This window comes from Neomonachus schauinslandi, chromosome X, assembly GCF_002201575.2.
Source record: "Neomonachus schauinslandi chromosome X, ASM220157v2, whole genome shotgun sequence".
NCBI lineage: Eukaryota > Metazoa > Chordata > Mammalia > Carnivora > Phocidae > Neomonachus > Neomonachus schauinslandi.
The window spans coordinates 69,675,160-69,697,247 of NC_058419.1; the positions used below are offsets into that span (position 1 = coordinate 69,675,160).

The 22,088-nt window shown below is 41.3% G+C and overlaps 1 protein-coding gene and 1 pseudogene across 2 annotated transcripts in view; one reads left to right on the forward strand and one right to left on the reverse strand.

Moving 5' to 3' along the window:
• The window catches only part of OGT (O-linked N-acetylglucosamine (GlcNAc) transferase), a 32,457-nt gene extending 16,345 nt beyond the window's left edge, over positions 1-16,112 (reverse strand). Inside the window, exons 1-5 of one of the 2 annotated variants that reach the window (XM_044911856.1) lie at positions 15,857-16,112; positions 12,860-13,010; positions 11,744-11,987; positions 5,525-5,593; positions 2,094-2,210 (exon numbers count right to left, since the gene is read on the reverse strand). In XM_044911856.1, the coding sequence (XP_044767791.1) occupies positions 2,094-2,210; positions 5,525-5,593; positions 11,744-11,987; positions 12,860-13,010; positions 15,857-15,893 (618 nt within the window). In that variant the 5' untranslated portion in view covers positions 15,894-16,112. Of the gene's footprint in view, positions 1-2,093; positions 2,211-5,524; positions 5,594-11,743; positions 11,988-12,859; positions 13,041-15,856 lie in introns of both variants that reach the window. The other variant, XM_021680658.1, reaches the window with a different exon arrangement.
• On the forward strand, positions 15,958-20,671 carry LOC110571629 (annotated as a pseudogene).
• The last annotated feature ends 1,417 nt before the right edge of the window (positions 20,672-22,088 follow it).

A 22,088-nucleotide genomic window follows, 5' to 3' on the forward strand; every position in this document is an offset into this window, starting at 1 on the left:
CAATTTTTTATTCTGAGATAATTTTAGGCCTCAAATTTTACATATTCTAGTATAGTTAAATCTTATTTCTTTCATTAAAAAAAAAAAAAAAAACCCAGATGGGGTGCCTGGCTGGCTCAGTCGGAGAAGCGTGCAACTTTTGATCTGGGGGTTGTGGGTTTGAGCACCATACTGAGTGTAGAGATTACTAAACAAACTTTAATAACCCCCGTTATTTTAGTACCCACTCAGTCACAAACCTCAATGTTATCAAAATAACTTGTGTTATGTGAGAGCAAAATGTGTCCTGAAGGGAAAAATTTTAAACTAGGTCGGCTCCAATTTTACTGAGCTAAAAACTTCTAATGGTTGGCCCTATTTTATTCAAGATTAATAAGCCTAACTCTTCTAGGGATGCCTGGCTGGCTTAGTCTGTGGAACATGTGTCTCTTGATCTCAGGACTGTGGGTTTGAGCCCCGGTGTTGGGTGTAGAGATTACTCAAAAATAAAATCTTAAAAGGGGCGCCCGGGTGGCTTAGTCAGTTAAGTGTCCAACTCTTGATTTTGGCTCAGGTCATGATCTCAGGGTTGTGAGATCGAGCCCTGCGTCAGGCTCTGCACTGGGCTTGGAGCCTGCTTAAGATTCTCTCCCTCTCCATCTGCCCTTCCCCACCTCAAAAAAAATTAAATAGAATCTTAAAAAAAAAAAAAAAGCCTAACTCTTCTAAAACATAATGGCAAGAAGCAGCAGTAGGAAATATATATCTATATATGTATATATATTTAATATACATTAATATACATTAAACTACATACTCAGTAAGACCTTAGTAAAATATGTAATTAGAGCCTGTACACTCAGTAAGATACTTAAGGAGATACTAACCATTAAATGGTTTCATCCAAATAAATCTGAAGTTGTCTTAAAATATGGCCAGATATACCCAGAGCAGGGATTCTCAACCCTGGCCATAGTATTAAGAATTCACCCCCTAAAGGGTGCCTGGGCTCTCTCACGTACCAGTTAAATTAGACCCTCTGAAGATGGGACCAGGAATTCCTATCTTTTATAAGCCCCTCCTGCGCAATCAAGGTAGAGAACCACCGAGCAAGGGAGCACAGTGTAATAAATGCAAACTTTAACTGAAATACTGAAAAGGTGAAGGTAAATGAGTAATTGTGAACATACTGAAGTCATAAAGAACACTTCCTCTTCACTTTTCTTTACTTCTATCACAAAGTACATAGTGTCTGGTTGTGTCTTCTTTGCCATTGATAAATGCCTAAATCTATTAATGGTGATACTCTGATTTTATCATTCCCTTTTCATTTACTAGCTGGAACATTGCTATAAATAGAAACTTCCCCCTATCAACTACTGGGTTACCCTGACGTCCAGTTCATACAGGAGAAGGAAGACAAATGCTTTGTTCTCCCCACTTTTAACCAGTTTTCAAAATGAACTACTCCTTATCTTCCAAAAGTAACAAATGAGTATCCTCTTAGTATATTTATAAACTCACGGATTTAAACACATTTGACAAGTTTCAATATATCTCAGTTAGTATTCCTGCTAAATGTTCAAGTCCCATCTTTAGCCAGCGTGAGCCTCTTCCAGTTGCCTTTTGAGTCCTTTCGACATAATATATATCAAAGCTGCCTTACTTTCTGGGCACTCCAGATTAATTCTGTACATTTCCTACCCCAATCTGGAATCAGCCTTTGACCAAGAAACCCTGCTTCTTTAAAGCTGCCCATCTTAAAAAAGGATATTTAATTAAAGTACATTTTCAATGCAAAACTGGAAACAGCCCGGGGGGTGGGAGGGCACCTGGCTGGCTCAGTCGATGGAGCCACGTGCAACTCTTGATCTTGGGATCATGAGTGAGTTCGAGGCCCATGTTGGGTATAGAGATTGTTTCTTAATCTTTTAAAGTAAACCAACAAAACTGGAAACTGCCCTAACATATGCCATCCAGCAAATGCTGTAATACTGTCAGAGAAACAAAGATTAAGTGACGGATGAAGTAAAGGCCTATTACTTGGTTCTAAGTAAAAACACCCTGCACACATAAGCACGTCACAAGTACCAATTATTAATTTAATGACTAACCTTTTCAAAGTGATGAATTGCAAGCCAAATCTCTCCTTGTGCATTGAAAACACAGCCAAGATTACTCCAAGCTACTGCAAAGTTCGGTTGCGTCTCAATTGCTTTCAAATAACATGCCTTAGGAGGGGTTAATGAAAGAAGATGGGAGGGGAAGGAGGTAAAGGGAAAAGGGAAAATTTGTAAAGGGGAAAAAAAAAAAAAGATCGGGGGAGGGGGGAAGAAGGTGATATCATTATTCCTTCTCTGACCAGCCAAAAGTGACCCTGCAGCATAGGCTCGCTTGCGCCAAAACTAATGCGCTGCCACAGCTGGCTGCTCCTGCGCCTGCGCCACCGGAACCCAAGTGCAAACCACCATGTTCAGTTCTGCCAGCCGATAACCAGCCCTTAACACCGGCACTTATCTGGGAAGTCAGCTGCCTGAAGACTCCATGCTGGAACGTCTCTTATCTGAACCCCTAAGGGCCGCTGCGACGTTTTCAAGTCAGAGCTAGAGGGTGCCACGCAAAGCCAAGCTTTCCCACCCCATGCCACCCCCACCAGTTTCCCAAAGCGTGTTATACAAAATGTTAATAGAGATCACTGGGAAAAAAAGGATTTCATGATCAAATAAATGAGGAAAACAGAAAACAGGTTTCTTTGCTACAGAACTTGCCTAAGCCTCTAACAGTTTATACGGGGCGGGGGGGGGGGGGGCTCCTCCCTCACCTTAGTTGACCATGGAACTCTTTTTCATTGACCATTTTCTTAGAATACCATGAAACACACTTTGGGAAATGCTGCCCTAAACAATACCGTTCCTCACTAACATCAAAACTGTGCTACTGAGGAGAAGAACGCCCTTCCGCCGTGTCGGGTATGAGAAAGCCAGGCTATCCATCCTCGCCACCCCCCTGACTCCCAAGGGGGACCGAAGCTGAAACCTCATATGACAGGATTGCACCTAGGTTGAGGTCCCTGTAATGCGAGCGCAAACATCGCTTGCGCAACCTAACAGCATCGCACTGCGCCATCGCTGCGGACTGCTGCGCTACGTAGAACACCCCCAGACGCAGCAAACGGCCAACCAGATCCATTAATCTACTAGACAGGCCCAGAGAGAATATTTGTTTAATGAGATTAGTTGGACTCGAGGTACGTTAAAACCCAATTTTATCCAAAAAGGCTACACGATAGGACTGAGGGAGCCAGTCAATCAGATTACTCATCTAGTCAACCGTTCACAGGGGCTCATTTGCACGCATTGCGCATTAACGCCGCGCAGCCTTTGCGCTACTGCAGGGTCACAGCGCATCATCAGAAGAGCAGAATGCTGCAATCCAAACAAAGAAGAAAAAAGGAAAAAAATGAACAACAAGGAGAGTTAGAAGCTTTTACTAGTAAATTATCTCTAATAATTTTTAATATCAATTAACTTTTACTTATCTTTGACAGAATTGTGGCTATAGTATAAAACATTCTCTTACATAACTTGCTCGTAAATAAAATTATTTTAAGCTGTTTTTGAAGCCACAAGACAGAAGATTCAGGCATGGAGGCAAATTGTTTTGCTGTGGCAGTTACAAACCCGTTACCATATTTCTCATCATGTGACTTTTCGGTGCGTTCCTTGCTGGAAGAGGAGGAGGTGTGTGTCTGCCCTAGATCCAGGCCTCGAGCTCCCTTCAGCGAGGCACCTTACGCATGGAATAGGAGGTTTCACCCACCTGAAACCTTCTAAATACAATATCAATGGTGAAAAACCAAAAACAAGAGAGAAAATAAAAACAAGATCATTAGTAAAAGTTCAACAAAGCAATTGAAATTCTTTGGATGTCTATTACATATGGGAATGAGGACAGTCTCAAGTCTGTAACATGGGAAACATGCAGAAGGGAGAGGGTTAATCAGGGCTATTGCATACAGCAGGGATTTTTGCTGGAAGAAAGGCTCTTGGTTTTCTACAAAGACAACTTAATTTTGCTTCCATCTACTAGGAATATGCTGGCTTGAATTTTCAAATGCACTGATTACAAAAGAAATACATTGCATTTCACTCAAGAGTATATTCTTGTTCACTAAGTTCTCACAAAAACAGAATAAACATTTTTCAAACTAGGTGTCTCCAGAGCTCTGAAATAAAGAAGTCAGCAACCTAAGGCAGGCGCAATGTCTCAGCCTAAACCGATCTCTAAAGCTGCAGTGAAGTGCAATTCATGTTAGCTGTCCGCTTGGTGGGGTGACAATTAATAGGAGCTTATCAAATATTTGTTCTATAAATTACCAATTAGATTTATCAGCTAAGATTGAAATCCATTACAATTCATTAGCTGGAAACCTACATAAAGGTTAATCCAAAGTGTCAGCAGAATTTATGAGCTATGCACTTAAAACTAGTGCCTTTTAACATTAGATGGTGCTGAAAAGCCTTCGCCCTCCCTGGATAAAGCAGTCAAACAGACAGCTACGCTGCGCATACACTCCACGCATTAGCATGCGCGTGGGGCTCAGAGCAACAGGTGGGAGTTTCAGAAGCATTCTGGTTTCTCCCCACTCCTCACCCCTGCAGCGCGGTTGCGTAAGGTGGCTTGTAACAAGACAATTTCATTTGTCAATTTAATTTACAATTATACCAAAAGCTTTAATAACCCAACCTGGTGTTCAAATTCATTATTTGGAAACACAGAATGCTAAAAGCCACCTTTCCACTTTGGCAAGTTTTCTTTCGATCAGTCCATTTCCCAAACAAACCAGCTTTTTTGTCCTTCTGACTTTTTTTTTTTTTAAAGGAGGTAGGGCGGGAAGGAATAAAAGAAGGAAGTAAGGAAGAAAAGAAGGCAGACAACTAAGGGTTGGAAAAGAGGAAAAAGGAACTTAGGGGAGGGAGTGGGGGACAAGGGGCAGGATGTTCCAATTATGAATTTACAATCATTTTAACAGCCTTTCTTCCACTGTAAAAAGGGTAAGGAAGATGAAGGGAGGAAGGTTAAATAAGAATTTTAAATGCCAGTATTACAGGGTAACATTTGGATGAAATTCTTCTCCACTTACAAGCCACAAAGGACTTAGAAGAGCAGCATTTTCAATGGCACCTGCATCATATAGGAGTCTTGAGCCAAATCACAGGCGCTCTGCTTGTCACCAGCAGGCAAGCCTCAGATTTAAAGGAATGTTACTTATTCCCACATAAGATCATGACGGAGCCCATTGTTATAAAGATGATCTAGCTCAGCAGAAAGGCTCCAAAATGTTCAGGTTCTTGCTTTACCCCCAGATTTAGAACAGATATGCCAAAGCCTGGCCCTGCTCTAGTCTGAGGTGATTCATGCCGTCAGTTTTCCTCAGTTTCACAGGACTGTTTTTTGGAGATAGCTCAATGAAGAGTTGAAGACTTGGCAAAAAGTACAAGTTTTCATAACACTGATGTTTAAATGTGTTCTATCAAACACCTACCTTGGCTTCTTCCAAGCGACCCAGGGCTTTGAGCAGGTTCCCCAGGTCACTGCGAACACAGTACAAATCCTAGAAACCGAGAGATACTCCTTAATTATACTGTCAACCAAAAACACCTTGAAATTACTTTTATGCATCTAGCTCGCTGTCCTTTTATTCTGCCAATTAAAGATACTGCTTGACAAATTAAAGTACAGAACCAGGGACGCCCGGGTGGCTCAGTTGGTTGAGCGGCTGCCTTCGGCTCAGGTCATGATCCCAGGGTCCTGGGATCGAGCCCCACATCAGTCTCCCTGCTCAGCGGGAAGCCTGCTTCTCCCTGTCCCTCTGCCTGCCTCTCTGCCTACTTGTGCTCTCTATCTCTGTCAAATAAATAAATAAAATCTTTAAAAAATAAATAAATAAAAATAAAAATAAAGTACAGAACCACAATCCCACATCCTCAATCCCAATTCCAAAAAGTTCCAAAAGCTTATCTGATGATTAAACCTGACCAGAACTGACACAAAGCTATTTACAGAATTTATTGATCCCACTTAGTGTGAATACTCATACCTTCTGCTGCAGAAATATATGTGTTTTACTAGAAGGTGCTGCTCCAGACTCACCTGAGTTTTATACATGGTATTACCATCTTTCTAAAATCCTAAAAATTCTGAATTTTGAAATGCATTTGATCCCACCAGTTTCAGATAAAAGACTATGGGCCTTGGAACTAGAGGGTATTATGCTAAGCGAAATAAGTCAATCAGAGAAAGACAATTATCCTATGATCTCACTCATACGTGGAATTTAAGAAACAAAACAGAGGCTCATACAGGGAGAGAGGAAAAAATAAAGCAAGATGAAATCAGAGCAGGACACAAACCATAAGAGACTCTTAGACACAGGAAACAAACTGAGGGTTGCTGGGGCGGGGGGGGGGGATGGAGTAACTGGGTGATGGACATTAAGGAGGGCACATGATGTGATGAGCAGTGGGTGTTACGTAAGACTGATGAATCACTGAACTCTACCTCTACCTCTGATACTAATAATACATTATATGTTAATTGAATTTAAATTTTTAAAAATGGGGGGGAAAAAAGACTATGGACCTTACTATAGCTTCTCCTCTCCCTAAATGTCAGTTGCCTTAAAAAAAAAAAAAAAAAAGGCACCAAATATTTGTTCAACTATTTTGTTCAAAGGTTATGATGAATCACTCCAGTATCAAGGGCCAAAACTTCTCCATAGTGAAAAAAAAGTATTTGGCTGTGACTGGCTATCAGCAAACCTACCCTTAGGCTGTCAGGCCTATTTAGAAACCTTGACTTCATTTCAGTATTAGACAGAAGGATTACCATCCAACCAAAGCTTCAATCCTGGCACCTGCCACTAGATTACTCATTAGTATTAAGAGCCATTAGAATTGAGTGGGTGAATAATGAAAAGCAGTTGACTCTGCTTTTTATTAGCAGCACAATTGTGTTGTTAGTCATCTGACTCACCAGTCCGTTCATCAGTATGAAAGACTCGTCAGAACAGTGAGCTTAAATTTTTATTTGTCCTTGTTTGCCTTTGTCATTCAAATCTATCAGTCAACAAGCACAGACAATGGCAATAGGGAGTAAGCTTATCATTCCAAACTGTTCCACGGGGGAAAAGAGCCTTATTAAGTCCCAGTAAGGGAAATTTTGCCAATTGTGCCGAAGTATCATCATATATATTATTCTACGCACAACTGTATTATGGTTTCCAGAATCAGGTGGTTAATTTTACTGATAAACAGCTTTTGTGATTGTATACTATCATCCATCAGGTGAACCAAAAGTCAGCCAGCAAAGAACAGGCTGCCACAGAATACCCTTATGGTTGACCATATTGGCTCAGTACCATGATCTACCTGATCTGTCCTCTCCTTTGAGCAATGAATGGTGTTTTGGGAGAGAATGATGGTCTCCCATGACCTCAAGTACAAAAGGCTAATACTAATCCTCAAAAAAAAAAAAAAAAAAAAAAAAAAAAAACCCACAGGTATCATTAATCTTACTACAAATTTATCCTCCTCTAATGAGTCTAAGCATTTTTAACCCTATTTATACTCAGAAGTAATGATTCTATAATCTTGCTATCTACTTTGTATAATTTTTCTTCCTCAACTTCAAGGGTTACCCTTCGGTTTTGGCTAACCATTAACCGTACAATCCAATCTGTTCATACAAGCTCTTCTACTATACCTGATTATTGCATTTATTTATCTTTGGACTTTTACCAATTCCTATGCCTTTTCTGAGCCATAATAATCAAAATCTTGCAATAATTCTCCAACAGTGACCCTAACGGGCTATGTGTTTTAGCCAACTGTTGCATACTTTCTATACTTTCTAATTTCTATAAACTCGTGGACAGATGGCATCCAAGTGCTGACAGTGCCTACCTATATTTAGTAATATCATCTTGATCCATTACAGCATACTAAATCAAGTTAACACAATGCCCACAGTTAAAAATAGATTATCTTCAAGATCACTAGAAGATAATCAACAAGGCAGTTTTAGAAAAAGGTAAAACATTTCCTATTAAATATAATACTGAAATCCCATTCTCCCATTTGGAAATCCAAACGTTTATGCACGAACAGCAGATTTCTAGGAAATTCAAGGATACCACTATTCTCCCAAAAGTTCAAAACCTAAGACTGCTTCAAAATAAGTAAGAATTTCCTATATAACCACCCCTCCTAAAACAGCACTTATTATTTCCTGCCTTTGTTCCTAGAGCCCCCACCCCTACCCACATCTATATACACACATACACATGAAGTAAAATCAGGTTGATAAAAACCTACAGTAGTTCTCAATTGCCTCTCAATTTAAATTTAAACTCCTCAGCCTCTATTCTTTCTAAATCTTCAAATTGACTCTCCTCTACTACACTCACTTCTTGTTACTACTTGACTCACCACTTCAGCCAAGGAAGTCTACTTGCTATTTACCTTCCTACAGAATGCTTAGGTTATAAGTACCCACTCAAGAAAATCTTCTGATTTAATACTCTCTAACAATAATCATCCAAAGAACTTACGCCCTTTTTCTCTTTACGGGTCAGGTCCTATCTCATATTATAATCCTCAACTTTTTCTCCCCAGCACATCACCCCAATTCCTAATAAAGCACTGCACACACAATAAGCACTCAAATATTTAAATGTGACATTTGCACAGCAAACATAATAAAAAGCAGAGAGAACTAGAAATATATGGTTTTCCACAGCTTAGCTCACAACAGTAACAAATAACGTGACTATAACATGTGATGGTCAGGATACCAGTAGCTCTCAGCATTATGCATCCACAATCAAAGCCAAAGCAACGTTTCAACCAACAGAGCTCCTTAGAGCAAGTAGGGGTTACAGCCATTTTACAAAGGACAATTTTATACATAATTCATAAAAGGGACTGCTGGGTATGAGGCAACTCTAGTGAACCATCATGTAGATTACCAGGTGCAATAGCACCTTCAAATACAATGGATTAAAATTTCAGTGAAATTATTAAATCATCCAACATTACAGAAGACAGTTCAGAACATAAAAATATGAAACAGCTCTAGGTCTTAAAATTTCTATAATCAAGTCACAGAATAACTTCTGTCATTAACTGGAAAGGATAAACACTGCTGAAAACAGATAACCAAGAATACTACCATCACCTTTTGCCTTTTCACTGCTGCAAAACCAAAATAACCTGATTTTAACTATTTTTCATAGAAGGCCAACTACATCTATGATTCAGGACAACAGTGCACTGCTAACAAGAGCACAACTTAGGAACAGACTCAAGACTGTGAGTACTGAACTGACAAAGGCATTTGGCAGTAAGTGAAATCCAGTTAAGACTAGATATCCTGAAACAAGTTAAAACATTACTGGTATAGTATATTTAAGGTGAAATCGAAGCAGTCTGCATAGTCCTTTCTACACTCTTACTGGTGAAGGCACAGAAATAAAACAGCACCTTCCACTAGTAGAAACAGAACCAGATGGGAATGCACAGCTGGTTCAATGTCTTTAAGGGGGTAGCCCCACGATGTATTTTAGGACCATTTTTACTTCTTTGGTAGGGTACAATGACAAGCTTTCTGTTAACAGGTTAGATATTGAAAAACATGGTTCTGTCTCCCACTTCAGTTTTCCCTTCTCCTTGAGTTTTTCTACTCCTACAGTCTGGTATAAGGTCAGCAGCAGTGACTGCCCTGCTAACACATGTAAACAATCGAAGACCTGAGCCAAGGGGATCAGAGTTCAAGATGTGGAGCCATAGCTATATAAGAGGGCACAAGTGAGTTTATACTGAATCAACAAGAGAAGGGTGGAACCAACCCTGATTAATAAAGGGTAAGGACTTCCTCCGACAACTAGGTGCACAAGTGAACTCTGAGCCCTGGCTCTTAAGAACAGGGTCCAAGCCCCAGTGGCAGGCAGTACAGGGTTCCCCCCATAATTTTCGGTGGTAACTAGCTAGATAATACTGCAATAAAAATCACAAAAAGCCACTCAAATCTACATATTATGTATCCTTTCAGAGATACTCAATGCATGTAAGAAATTAGTTTCATCGGCTACCTCCAAGAAGAGTAGCTGGGAGACCTTTTCACTGTATCCGTACAAAAAGCAATGAACAAATAATAAATATTAAACTCTTAAAATTAACTGGAAAAATAATCATTAACAGATGTCATGATAAAAAGTGATTTCAGATCTTTTGCACAAACTACTAAATTAAGCTGCAGTTTCCAAATCTGTAAAATAGGGATTAAGGGATAGTAGGATATGATCAATGGTTTTCAAACTGTACTCAAGAGCTGCCTTGAGAGATGGGTGCCTTTTTTAATCTTTTATTTCTTCTCTCTTCTGTGGCTACTTTCAAGATATTCAATCTCAAAAGAAAGGAACAAAGAAAAAAAGAGACGAAAAAAACCAGACTCTTAAAAATACAGAGAACAAAAAGCGGTGGTTGCAAGGGGGGAGGTGGGTAGGTGGAATAGGTGAAGGGGATTAAGATACACTTATCCTGATGAGCACTGAGTAATGTATAGAATTGCTGAGTCACTATATTGTACACCTGAAACTAATATAACACTGTATGTTAATTATATTTGCATTAAAAGAAGAAAACAGTTACCAAGAGAAAAAAGTTATATTCAGGCTCAGGTTTTAATATCTTACTTCTCTATTACTACCTGTGTAATCCCAAGAAAGTTACATGACCCCTGACTTCTTTTTTTTAACTGGTAAAACGGACAATAATACCATCTACTTCAAAGGATCATCGTAAGCATTAAGACCAACATCTGAAACAACTGGCACAGTATCTGAGCACATAGCGGATTTTCAATAAATGGTAGCTAACATAATTACTTATTAACCACTTCCAGACTTGTTGCAAAACTAAATGCTGACCACTTAGCTTGGTTATGTATTCCTCATTTTTTTCTGGAGACCTACACTCCTTCTATCATTACCTCTTAAGTTTATATCTATCTTCTTTCCCTAACTACATCAAAAGTTCTGAGGGCCAGTCTTACTTCTTTTATGAATCTTTCAGAGACCCTACCACAGTGTGACCTTAACTTCTGCCAGCTAGGCCTCACTTGTTCACCAGAAAACATCTGCAATTCAGACCAAAAAATTGAAAAACTAATCAAAAACCTGCTTTGGATACTATCGCCTCAATTCTACCACTTTTAATTATGTTGAACGAAAAAAGAATAAGCTACTGAGGAACAAATTTCACAGCCTGGTTTTCATGTCACTGATCCACATAGTGGCATCTTGTTATAACTATTTCCTATTACAGATTAAGGCCCTTTATCCACTACTCCTTGAAAATCAATTAACCGTTACAAATACCTATCAGAACATATCCAAATTTAATCAAAACAACCCAAAGAAACAATGTCATATGTTCTGCACTTTTACAGGCATTATAAAAATAGATGTAGAACTTCTTGCTATAAGGATAATTTTTGTGCTTTTTAAATGTACCTTGCTAGATAAAACGAATTTTTAAAAACATAATGCAGACCTGGTCCAAGCAATTTCACAATTTTAAGTCAACAAACATTTCTAAATTCTTAACTTTATTCCATGCAAAAACCTATTTAATGTCTGAAGTAGCAGGCTGTTTCTTTCTGGGCTTTTGTAAAGGGAAATAATAACCATTAAAATGTTACTCACAGGATTGTACTGAAGAGCAGAGACGTAAGCTTGAACTGCCCCTTCCATGTCACCTGCTGCTACCAATGCGGCTGCCAGGTTAATATAACCATCGATGAAATCTGGTTTGAGACGCAATGCATGCCGGTAATGCTCAATTGCTTCCTGCAACTGCCCTCTTTCCTTGTACACATTCCCCAAATTCGAATAGGCTTCTGCCAGAAGGGGGTTCTGTTTAATTGCCAGAGTGCTAAAGTGAGCAGATCTGGAAAAAGCGAAAAGTGTTGATACGTGGGTATGCATGTTACAGAGAGAAGGTATGGCCCATATGCAACTCAGTTTCTGAAGTTCCTGCGCTACTACTGCTAACTGTAGAACAAGACATTATCTTTTAACTACCATACGGTAGGAAAAATTTTGGAAATCAAACTTTTCCAAAAGTAGAGGTATCCCAGATTTCAAATTGGAATGCTTTTTTCTTATGAGATAAAATTCTTGCTAAAGTCTTCTTACCAAACTGCCACATTGTAAGACATGAACACTAAGATCAAGAATGAAAACGCTATGTGCATGACCCTCACTTTCCATTTGTTGATAAAAGGTAATGACACTCATCTTTAAATGTCTAAGTAAGCCAGAATGGCAATTTATTAAGAGGATTAAGAACACAGATTCTTCCCTTTTGATTAATTCAACTGATTACCTGACAGTAGCATATCATAAGGATTTGTGCATTTGCAACTTGAACCACATATGCACCCTCCTACCACAGCAATATACACCATCATTTCTGAGCATTTCCATTCCTCAAACTGACACACCTTACAAAGGTGAGACAGGATGCTCAGACAGAATAAATTATTCTTAGTATACCTGAACAGAGTTAAGAAGGCAGATGTAGGTGGAAAAATCTAGAAAAGGTCCCTAGTCATACTGATAATACAAACACCACCACAAAAGAAAGCAGAAAAACTGGCAGCTGGGCATGTCCCAAGTGGGCAAAAGAGCAGATGTGCGTTGGTGGCTTAGTTGAAACCCAGTACTGGAAAAATTTCAAATTCAAATATTTAAGTGTCATTTTTTTAAGCTCAGCACCCAGAGGCAGCAATCACCAGCAGGTACCCCCACATCTCCTACCTGTCCAGCCTTCGACACTGGAAGTGTATAGATGAAAGTAATAAAAGCACACCAGTATTGTCTGGCTCTTGTCTCCAGAGCTGCATGCAGTGTCTCTCAGCTGCCTCAAAATCTCCTGCCTGATATTCTCGATGTGCCAACTCAGCTAACCCTTGGAAGGAAAGCATACGTTTCGTTGGTTCTGGAGAATCATCAAAACATTTGAGGGAAGGAGGGGGGAAAACAAAAAGTTAGAAATGCAAACCAAAAAATGTAAAAATATGGTATATTAAACTCAAAGATGAAAACGCTTGAAACTATGTAAAGCACTAGAGTGAGTGTTCTGCGCATTATTTATACCTCCAAGTTAACCATCAGGTGCAGATTTGGCATTTTTGAATTCACCATTAACTTTTCTTTCCTAGACCAGATAGAAACATTTACTTCCAAATAAGATTACATTTTGTGAACAAAAATACTTTGGACTTTTAAATCATAAATCAGAGGTAGCATCTAAAGAGTCACCAAACATTAGTCCCTATACCTTAGTTAACATACAGAAACAAAATATACAACGTGAGTTGCAAGGTCACAAAGATGTAATGTCAGAATGACCTACTGGAAACGTAATACTCCGTCCCATGTTTCAGGTTGGACTGGGGGGGGTGGATACTGGTAACAATCTCTCACTTCATCTGAGTGGGAGCACCAGATGTGTTTTTAACTCTTGAAATTACAATGCTGCATTTGTAGATTTCTCAACTTAGTTTTTTATTAAGGGATACACTAGAAACCAGCATAGGAAGGGGAAAACCCTAAAAGTCAAGGTGCTATTTTTAAAACAGCTGATAAACAAGATGAATTAGTCTCTCAGGAGCCAAAATATTTAAAGGGGTCATCAAACGTTTTAAGTAAAGACCCAAAATTACATTACTCCTCTATTATCCCAAATTCACAATGGAGACCAAATTAGCTAAATCCCACCCACGCTGGTTCAAGACTAGCATTTTCCAAGAGCTCTGACACTGACTAAAGGATTAAGACATTGCAAACAACCCTATATAAACTAAGCAGTTACCTACAACTGCAATGATTTTGAGAAGGACTGGGGAAATGCTCAAATATAAGACCATTCGATAAAGTGGGGCAGAATGAGTAACAAATGAAAGCACTTCGCTCCGTGTGACTTAATTCAGATACATAAAAGATATACGGTATCGCTAAAGCCCAGAGAGGGGGAGAAAAACAACCACAGACTGCCTAAGTCTCAATTGTAAACCCTTACTTAAACAATGATACATTACTAGGAATTTGATCATAGCACTTGCATTAGGAGGTTGGAATGCGAAACCATGTACAAATTACTTAAATTCTACCAAGGTCACAGAGACAAGCTCCAATTTGAGCCCTGCTCCCCATCCGTTAGAGCTGAGAAGTGATCTGTATACTCAGGAAAGCAAAGTAAATTTCCTGAGAGAACGTAAAGCTGACCACTACAGAAGCGCAGAGACTTGCATCCAAATCTGGGTGAGGTGGTATCTCAAGTAGAAACTGGTGAATTAATTACATTTCAGACAAATCTCTGTAACTTCCTAGCTCCTCATTTTAAGACACTATCAACTTTTCAAAGCCCCTTAGGTAATATTAACACTTGAAATGACAACTTCCTCAAACAAAATAACACACAGAAAAGGGCAAGCTAGTTCAGAATCTTGCATCTTTAAGAATCTGGAAGGAAAGGAACACTACTTATTAAATCCCACTACCCACAATCTCACGGATTAAGATGCAACGGAAGATTCGCCTATAACTTCCTGCACAATGTCCGAAAATAATAAAAGCCTTGATACATCTCAACTGAGAAACAACAAAATAACCTCGTGGGAAACCTTAGAACCGCAGCCCAGTTCCCCCCCCTTCCGCCCCAAATAGCCTCAATATGGAAAGGCAGCTGAAGGACACTCCTATAATTTGGTTCTCGTATTTTTAGTACCGAATGCTCTCGACTGAATTGTCTAAAAGGGCAACCGCCTTGCACTTGTGCAGCTACACTCCAGTTGCTTTACAAACTCTTCAAGCAAGGATGAAAACTTAAAAAAATACACACCCTATGAATAAAGAGACACTAAGCTAAAGAATGGGGATGGAAGACCCAGAGGCAGCGGCGGAGGAATACAGGGAGAAAGTAACACAAAGCAGGAACTCGGAGGGCAGGGTGGTCAACGCCAAAGCACCAGCACCAGGGTGGTTTCCCCCCAAGGATAGGAAGTGGACCGCAGGGCTGGCAACCTCGCGAAGGAAAGGGTGTGGTTCCCCCGCGGGAGGGAAGACGGGATGGGAAATCCAGGCTGGGGGCAGCGGGTGGAACTGGGCGATGGCAAAAGGAACCCCTGGAAATTTCCAGTCTAAACCGGGGCCGCTCGACCGAAACACCACCAGAAAGGCGCTGCCCAGCGGGGTGCTGCTCAGTAGCCCCTCTTCTCGAGATTACTTACAGCACACCAAGGAGCTTTTTTGCTCGTCCTCGGGTGATGTAAAGTGAGGACATGATTACATCGGAATGGCACCCCCGCCCTAGACTGACAGAGAAGAACCAAATCTGGCTAAGGGGAAAGGGCTGGGGGGGGGTCGGGAGGGGGGAGAGGAGGGGGCGGTGGGCTGAATTAGGGGAGAAAACGACTGCGAAGGCGAGTGAAAGGGCAGGGATTCCAATGCAGTCCATTCCGAGACATTCTAAGCGCGCACGTGTGGTAGAGGCGTCCCGAGAGAGTCGGAAGCTAGAAAATTGATGGGATTAAAAAAGCAAAAATGGAAGCAGAAAGCAAGCAAGAGAAGAGGAAATGTTCGAGGAGCGGACGACAGCGGAAAACCCGAACAGATGCCGGTAGACGACGAAAAGCTCAGCAATGCCACTGATGTAATGGGGATGGCTAGGGGGTAAGGAAGGGGGTGATGAGAGGTAGAGGACGGCGCGAGACCCCGACGGGGCGTCTGCCAAGGTAGAACGGACACCGGTACCTGTGCTGTCGGCCACGTTGCCCACGGAAGACGCCATCTGGAGCTTCTTGAGGGAGAACGAGAGGAGGGTAATTGACCCGCTGCCGCCACTACTGGCAAGAATGTTTCTAGGGGTAGTAGTAGTAAGAGGGCGGCAGCCGTACCAGTGTTTTGGCAGGCTTAAGCGGCGGCAGCAGTTACAGGCTTCGAACCTTAGGAACTCTGGTTGGCCATCTACCTCTCACGGTCTTGAAATGGCGGCGACGGCTCCTCGGCCGAAACAACACGGGCCGGAACTACTTTCTGTTACAATCAAGTACCAGCGCGGAAGTAGCGCGGTAACCAGCGCTACCGACAAAATGACTATAATCAAAGTCGCCAGCTCTTCTGTAACCTTCCGCCCAGGGCTCATTGCGACAAACGCGATTGTGTCGAAAGCGCATGCGAGCAACCCTGTCAACCCTACTCGCGCTTAGGGCACTGGCTGGGGCAGGAGCGGCCAAGTTTTTCAATAGCGAAGCGGAGGGTTAAAAAGAAACCCGTCTATACGACGGGCACATTTTTGTCGGACTTGTACGGTCTCTTACCTAGCCGGTAATGGAGATTTTTAGTACCGATGCCAGAGGCGTCTAAAAAATTCCATCAACTTTATTCGTGTAAAAAAATTGATAGTTACAAGGTCGATGGATCAGTCTGAGCAAGTGAATGTCAATGTTTATATTTCAAAGACTGAGCTGTTGTTCAAAACGATGGCGGAGAAGGTTATAATTTGAACGAGTCTCAATTCTGATTCCACCCACTGATTTAAGCGCTTTTGATGAAAAACCCTGATACTTTCACCGGGCTAAATGAACCCGAACATCTCAGATCGTAGCCATATAGTCCGAAATTTCAAAATCGTTTTGGTGTTCAGCATAGTTCTGCCCACGGTCTTAAGGCAAAATGCTTCATGCTGAGAGTTTGCATTCCAAAGGCAACCATAAAAATGTTAAAGATGATTCATATTCGTCAAAATCCTTGACTCTCTTCTGAGTTGTAGCTTCGCTTCCCTCAGATAGCTTTGCAGATCCTAACGATCGACGATTTCATTTAGCTCAAGGCAGTTCAACAATGACAGATGAATTCACTTGCCATCTACCTAAAACCACACATCCAGATTGAGTCTGATTTGCCTCCACTTCCCTGAACAAATCAACTCCTGTGATCGTCCTGTAGTTTGAAGTCCATTGTTCAGATATTTTGTAACATAAGTATTAATTTATATCTCCTTGTAGAAAGGATTTAAGGTACCTTGCCACGTCAGCAAGAAATTTGTATAAGCCCATGGAGGCAACAAGTTGGATCTCTCAGAGCCTTTTTATTTCAAAAACTCATCCTTGATCTAAGAAAACAGGTCAGTGAATTTCTTCAAAACGTTTCTACTACCTTTTCATTGGACTACATTTAAAAAAAAAACAAAAAACAAAAACCCTAAGCCCTCGAGTTCTGCTTCAATTTCTTCAGCACAGTTCACAAACTGTTAATTACGGATATGAGCACAGAGAAAATTCCTGTTGATAATTTCTCCCATCACATCTGATGATTAATAGTCACAGGCAATGAAAAAGACAAAGTTCACTCCACAGACTCTCTCTGGAAATTGGGTACCAACCTCTTCTCTCAGATTGATTTAACTGGGAAGACCTTTTCTCCCCCTTCTCATTACAGGTGCCCCATCTGTGGCAAATAAACTCAGCTTTTCAGCTTTTAGAACAGACTTCTCAGATTCCACTGGCAGATGTTTAGGCCTCACTCATTAGCCGGTGCTAGCTAATTAAGTAAAACTCTTTTTGTTGTTCAATGTCAGGTCATGTTCCCTGTCAGGCCGGCTATTGGGCATATCCCTACTTGTGGTCTAAGTTTCCTTATGGGGAGAGAGAAGAGTCAGGGGATATTATGGTACATTTTACTGCTGTGAGAAGCTGGATGGTGAGGCTCACAGTGGTTCAATCAGGAAAAAAAACCCAGCTGAAGGCTCAAGACCCCCTCCAGGTACCTTCCGGGCATAGCACCGGGAGGGTTTAGTCTGAAAGACTTACTCATTGGACAAACACACCTTCTTTGGCCAGTCAGGTAACATTTACTAGCACATCCCTTTGTGCAAGGCACGGTGGGGGACACAGAAATCAACAAGACCACGAGATCTCTGCCCCCAAGGAACTTGAAGCCCAGTTAGGTAGACACAAAAAGCCCCTGGAGCATAAAACAGAAGGGTATTATTTAGGCGATAAAATACATTAAGGTCTATAAATATCTGGGGAGGGAACAGTCACTTCAGGCTGGAGGCCCGACCTGGGCATGGAAGAGGGGGCTTTTGTGTATTCTCTTTCACCCTGATTTCTGGTTCTTTTTCCCCCCTCCCTTTCATGTGCAGCGATTCTAAATTCAGAATCATCTGAAATAAATCAGCCCCGTCTTCCACCCCCAGCCCCAAACTTTGCCTGCGTGCTAACATCGCTAATGGCGTATTAGGTTTGGGTTACCGTGCCGCAAAGTGCCACAAATTTCGCGGCTTACAACGGCACGCATTTCGCAGCCCTGGCGCGGGCTTTGGGCGACGGAGCGGGAGTCACGATCTGGCCACTGTCGCCGCCCGCCGCTCGCCACCCGCCGCCGCTGGAAAATGGCTCCAAGGGTTAAAGGAAGCTGGAGAAACACACATGGAGGGATGTAGCACCGCAGGCGTCTCCAGATGTTCGGGAATAACATTCCAGAAAGAGATTGAGCCCCCGGGGATTAGAGGACTAGTCATCACGAAGAAAAGTAGTCTTAAAACCTTCCAGAAATCTTTGAACCTGAATCAAAGTAAACGAGACACTGACTTCATGGTAGGACAATAACCATCCCTAGCCAGTGTTTGGAAACCACGATTCCTTATTTGGTAGCTGCTAAGGTGGAGATATGACCGGCTGTGCTATCACCAGTGGAGATGAAAAAGGTGGGGGGGGGGGGGAGATCAAAGAGTCAAAGCTTAACGGATACATGAAAAGGGCTGCTTTCTGCAGAACAAAAGCAGAAAGACAAGGGGAGCACACCCTCTGGGAGCTCTGCCAGATGAGGATACCTTTTCCTCTCTTCAGCACCCATAGTCTTTAAAGATGTGAGAGCTCAAAGACCAATGAGGTCCACTGCCCTTAGCAATCATCACTATAGTCCTACCCTGTGGCCTCTTGACCCACGAACTCTGAGGAGAGGGGTATCAAAATGGAGGAGGTGAGAGTCACAGCTTTGGTTCCTTCTTCCAATCTAAGTCCAGCACGGAATGGTGTTTGAAAAGATTTTCACAGTCTTCAGCCTGGCACCGTCTGCCAAGAACAAAATAATTCATAAAGGAGTTCAGAATCCCCAAATGGAGACCTGCAATGTCACCTCAATGAAAACGTGTCTGTAGTTAGTGGACACACACCTCAATACTGTATTTGGTATTCTGGATCCTTCCAAAGGTGGAAGGATCATCTAGCTATTGTCTGGTTAGTTCTTCTCCCATGGAAGTTTCTGCAGTTCCTTCTCTCTCTCTCTCTCTCTTTTTTTAGGATTTTATTTATTTGAGAGAGAGACAGACAGAGAGAGTACAAGCAGGGGGAGAGGCAAAGGGAGAGGGAGAAGCAGACTCCCCGCTGAGCAGGGAGCCAACATGGGGCTGGATCCCAGGACCTGCAGATCATGACCCGAGCTGAAGGCAGATGCTTAACCATCTGAGCCACCCAGGCGCCCCTCTGCAGTTCTTTCTCAAGTGCATGGGGGAGGCAGGGGACTCTTTCTCTGAAAATGGAAGTCAGGTAGACCAGAGCCCTACAGTCATTGCCCCAGAGATCTTTGTGGATCAATCTGTGAATGGCTTGTTGACACCATAGGCATCACATTGCAGAGCCCAAGAGCAAGACATGATGATGTCCCCCCACGCTCACCATTGCTACCTCCAGTGCAGAATAATCAAATCCAAAGGAACTTCAGCGGACTCACCGGCACAGATGTCCTTGTGTCTAAAATTAGGTGCTATCAGAGCGCCTGGGTGGCTCAATCGGTTAAGCATCTGCCTTCAGCTCAGGTCATGATCTCAGGGTCCTGGGTTCAAGCCCTGCGTCAGGCTTCCTGCTCAGCGGGGGGCCTGCTTCTCCCTCCCCCTCTGCCACTCCCCCACCCGTGCACACACTCTCTCTCTCTCAAATAAATACAAAAAATATTTAATAAAATAAAATTATGTGCTACCATTTGAATTTTGATCCTGACTCCGCTCCTGGGATTGCAAGAGCTTATGACTCAATGAAAAGTAGTGGTCTTATGGTTGTGACAAGCCTTACAGAGTTGCTGGAAAAAAAAAAAAAAACTTGTGAAATAAAGATGGTACTGGGAACCAGTCACATGCTGGGAGGCAGAAGGGAATCTAGTAAATGTGCCAGATGGTTCTTTTCTTGTTCTGGATAGTTCTGATGACTGTTATCTTTTAAGCTCGAGCTTTCGCTCCCATGGTAAAAACACTTCACACTAGAATTGAGCACTCAAACAGTAGGTTTCTCTTTGATGAACAACCAGATGTGTGGATGGACAATTCCTGATCTAATTAAACATTCAACCAGGGACTCTGAAAACAGAGCTTTGTCTTATTCAGGGCCTTCGTTGCCTGAATCTGCAATTCACCCCGTCAGACTTACCAGTTGAGTATCATGATTCATGCAGGTGCGTTCTTTGTAATACCTGTCTCATTTTGTTATGTTTCTGTATACCAGAATAGACTTAATTAAAAAACTGCCTTTGCCAAACAAAATGAAGGATTAGTGACAGGAGAAGCATTCATGAAAATGAGGAGAACCCTGCATCTTGCACTTTGTGTTCAAGAAAAAAATTTGAAATCCAGTTTACAAACTTCCATTGCTATTAAAATCTTTTGCTGCTACAACTCTGAGTTTTGTTTTGTTTTTTAAGATTCTTATTTATTTATTTGACAGAGACACAGCGAGAGAGGGAGCACAAGGAGGGGGAGTGGGAGAGGGAGAAGCAGGCTTCCCGCCGAGCAGGGAGCCCGATGTGGGGCTCGATCCCAGGACCCTGGGATCATGACCTGAACTGAAGGCGGTCGCTTAATGACTGAGCCACCCAGGCGCCCCAACTCTCAGAGTTTTTTGACGAAAAGAGTAATCCATTTGTTTAGAGGCGGGGAAGTGTCAGCAAGGTGTCCTGAGTTTGATTTTGGTTCTTTAAAAAGGAAAGTCTTGAGATTTTAGAAGTGTGAATTATCATCCACCATGGGCAAAAAAAAAAAAAAAAATTGCCATGTGAATTATCAGATTCTCCTTAATCCACCACCCCCCGCCATCCTGTGCTGCTGGCCGCTGTGATTTCTATGCATTGAGAACACATTGCACATGTATTCAACCCAAAGTAAAGTTGAATGAAAGTTTTAGGATGAAAATTGTTGTCTCCTTAAATGGCTTATTTTCAAAAAGATAGTGTTAAAGAGACATGTGACAAAAATGCAGAGTTTACATAAACAGTGAAAATGATTTTTAATCTCGTAGTGAATTAATAACGCTCTTTTCTCTATTTTTAAGATTGTGCGAATTTTCTGGTTGTGAAAAGTTGAGAATTTTTCCGTTGCCTTCATTTTCATCTAGTTGTTTGTATATTTTTTAATGACCTTACATTTAAAAAAATCTTAAAGAAATGTATGCACCAATTTAGAAATTGTTGCCTTTTCTGTCATTAAACTGATACAAATTGGCATAACATATAAAGACCCATGGAACTAGAACTATTATTAAAGAAATATTACATGATGTTAGATTCCTATGGTAGCAAATTTTTGTGTCGCTTTCCTTTGGCAAACATTTTCTCTTAATTTCTTCAACTTAATCAACAATTTCTTGGGTGGAACCTGATTGTACAACTCACTTTCATAAACAGATTTGATTCTCTTACAACTTAAACTTTTTATCAAGTTTTTAATTGATTTAGATATAAGGAGAACATTGTTTTGCAGTTGGATTCATATTTTTCATTAATGTAGTCACTAGTAAAATGTGCTAGATTTGACCCCTGCCCCCACCGAATACTCTAATTCAAAAAATGTGGAAAATGTGAAGCATTATAAGAAAAATACTAAAACCATATCAGATATGTGGAAGTCTTATTGCCTACCGTATATAGTGTCTTTTTTTTTTTTTGCAGGAGGTAACTTTTTTTATTTTTTATTTTTTTTTATTCTTATGTTAATCCC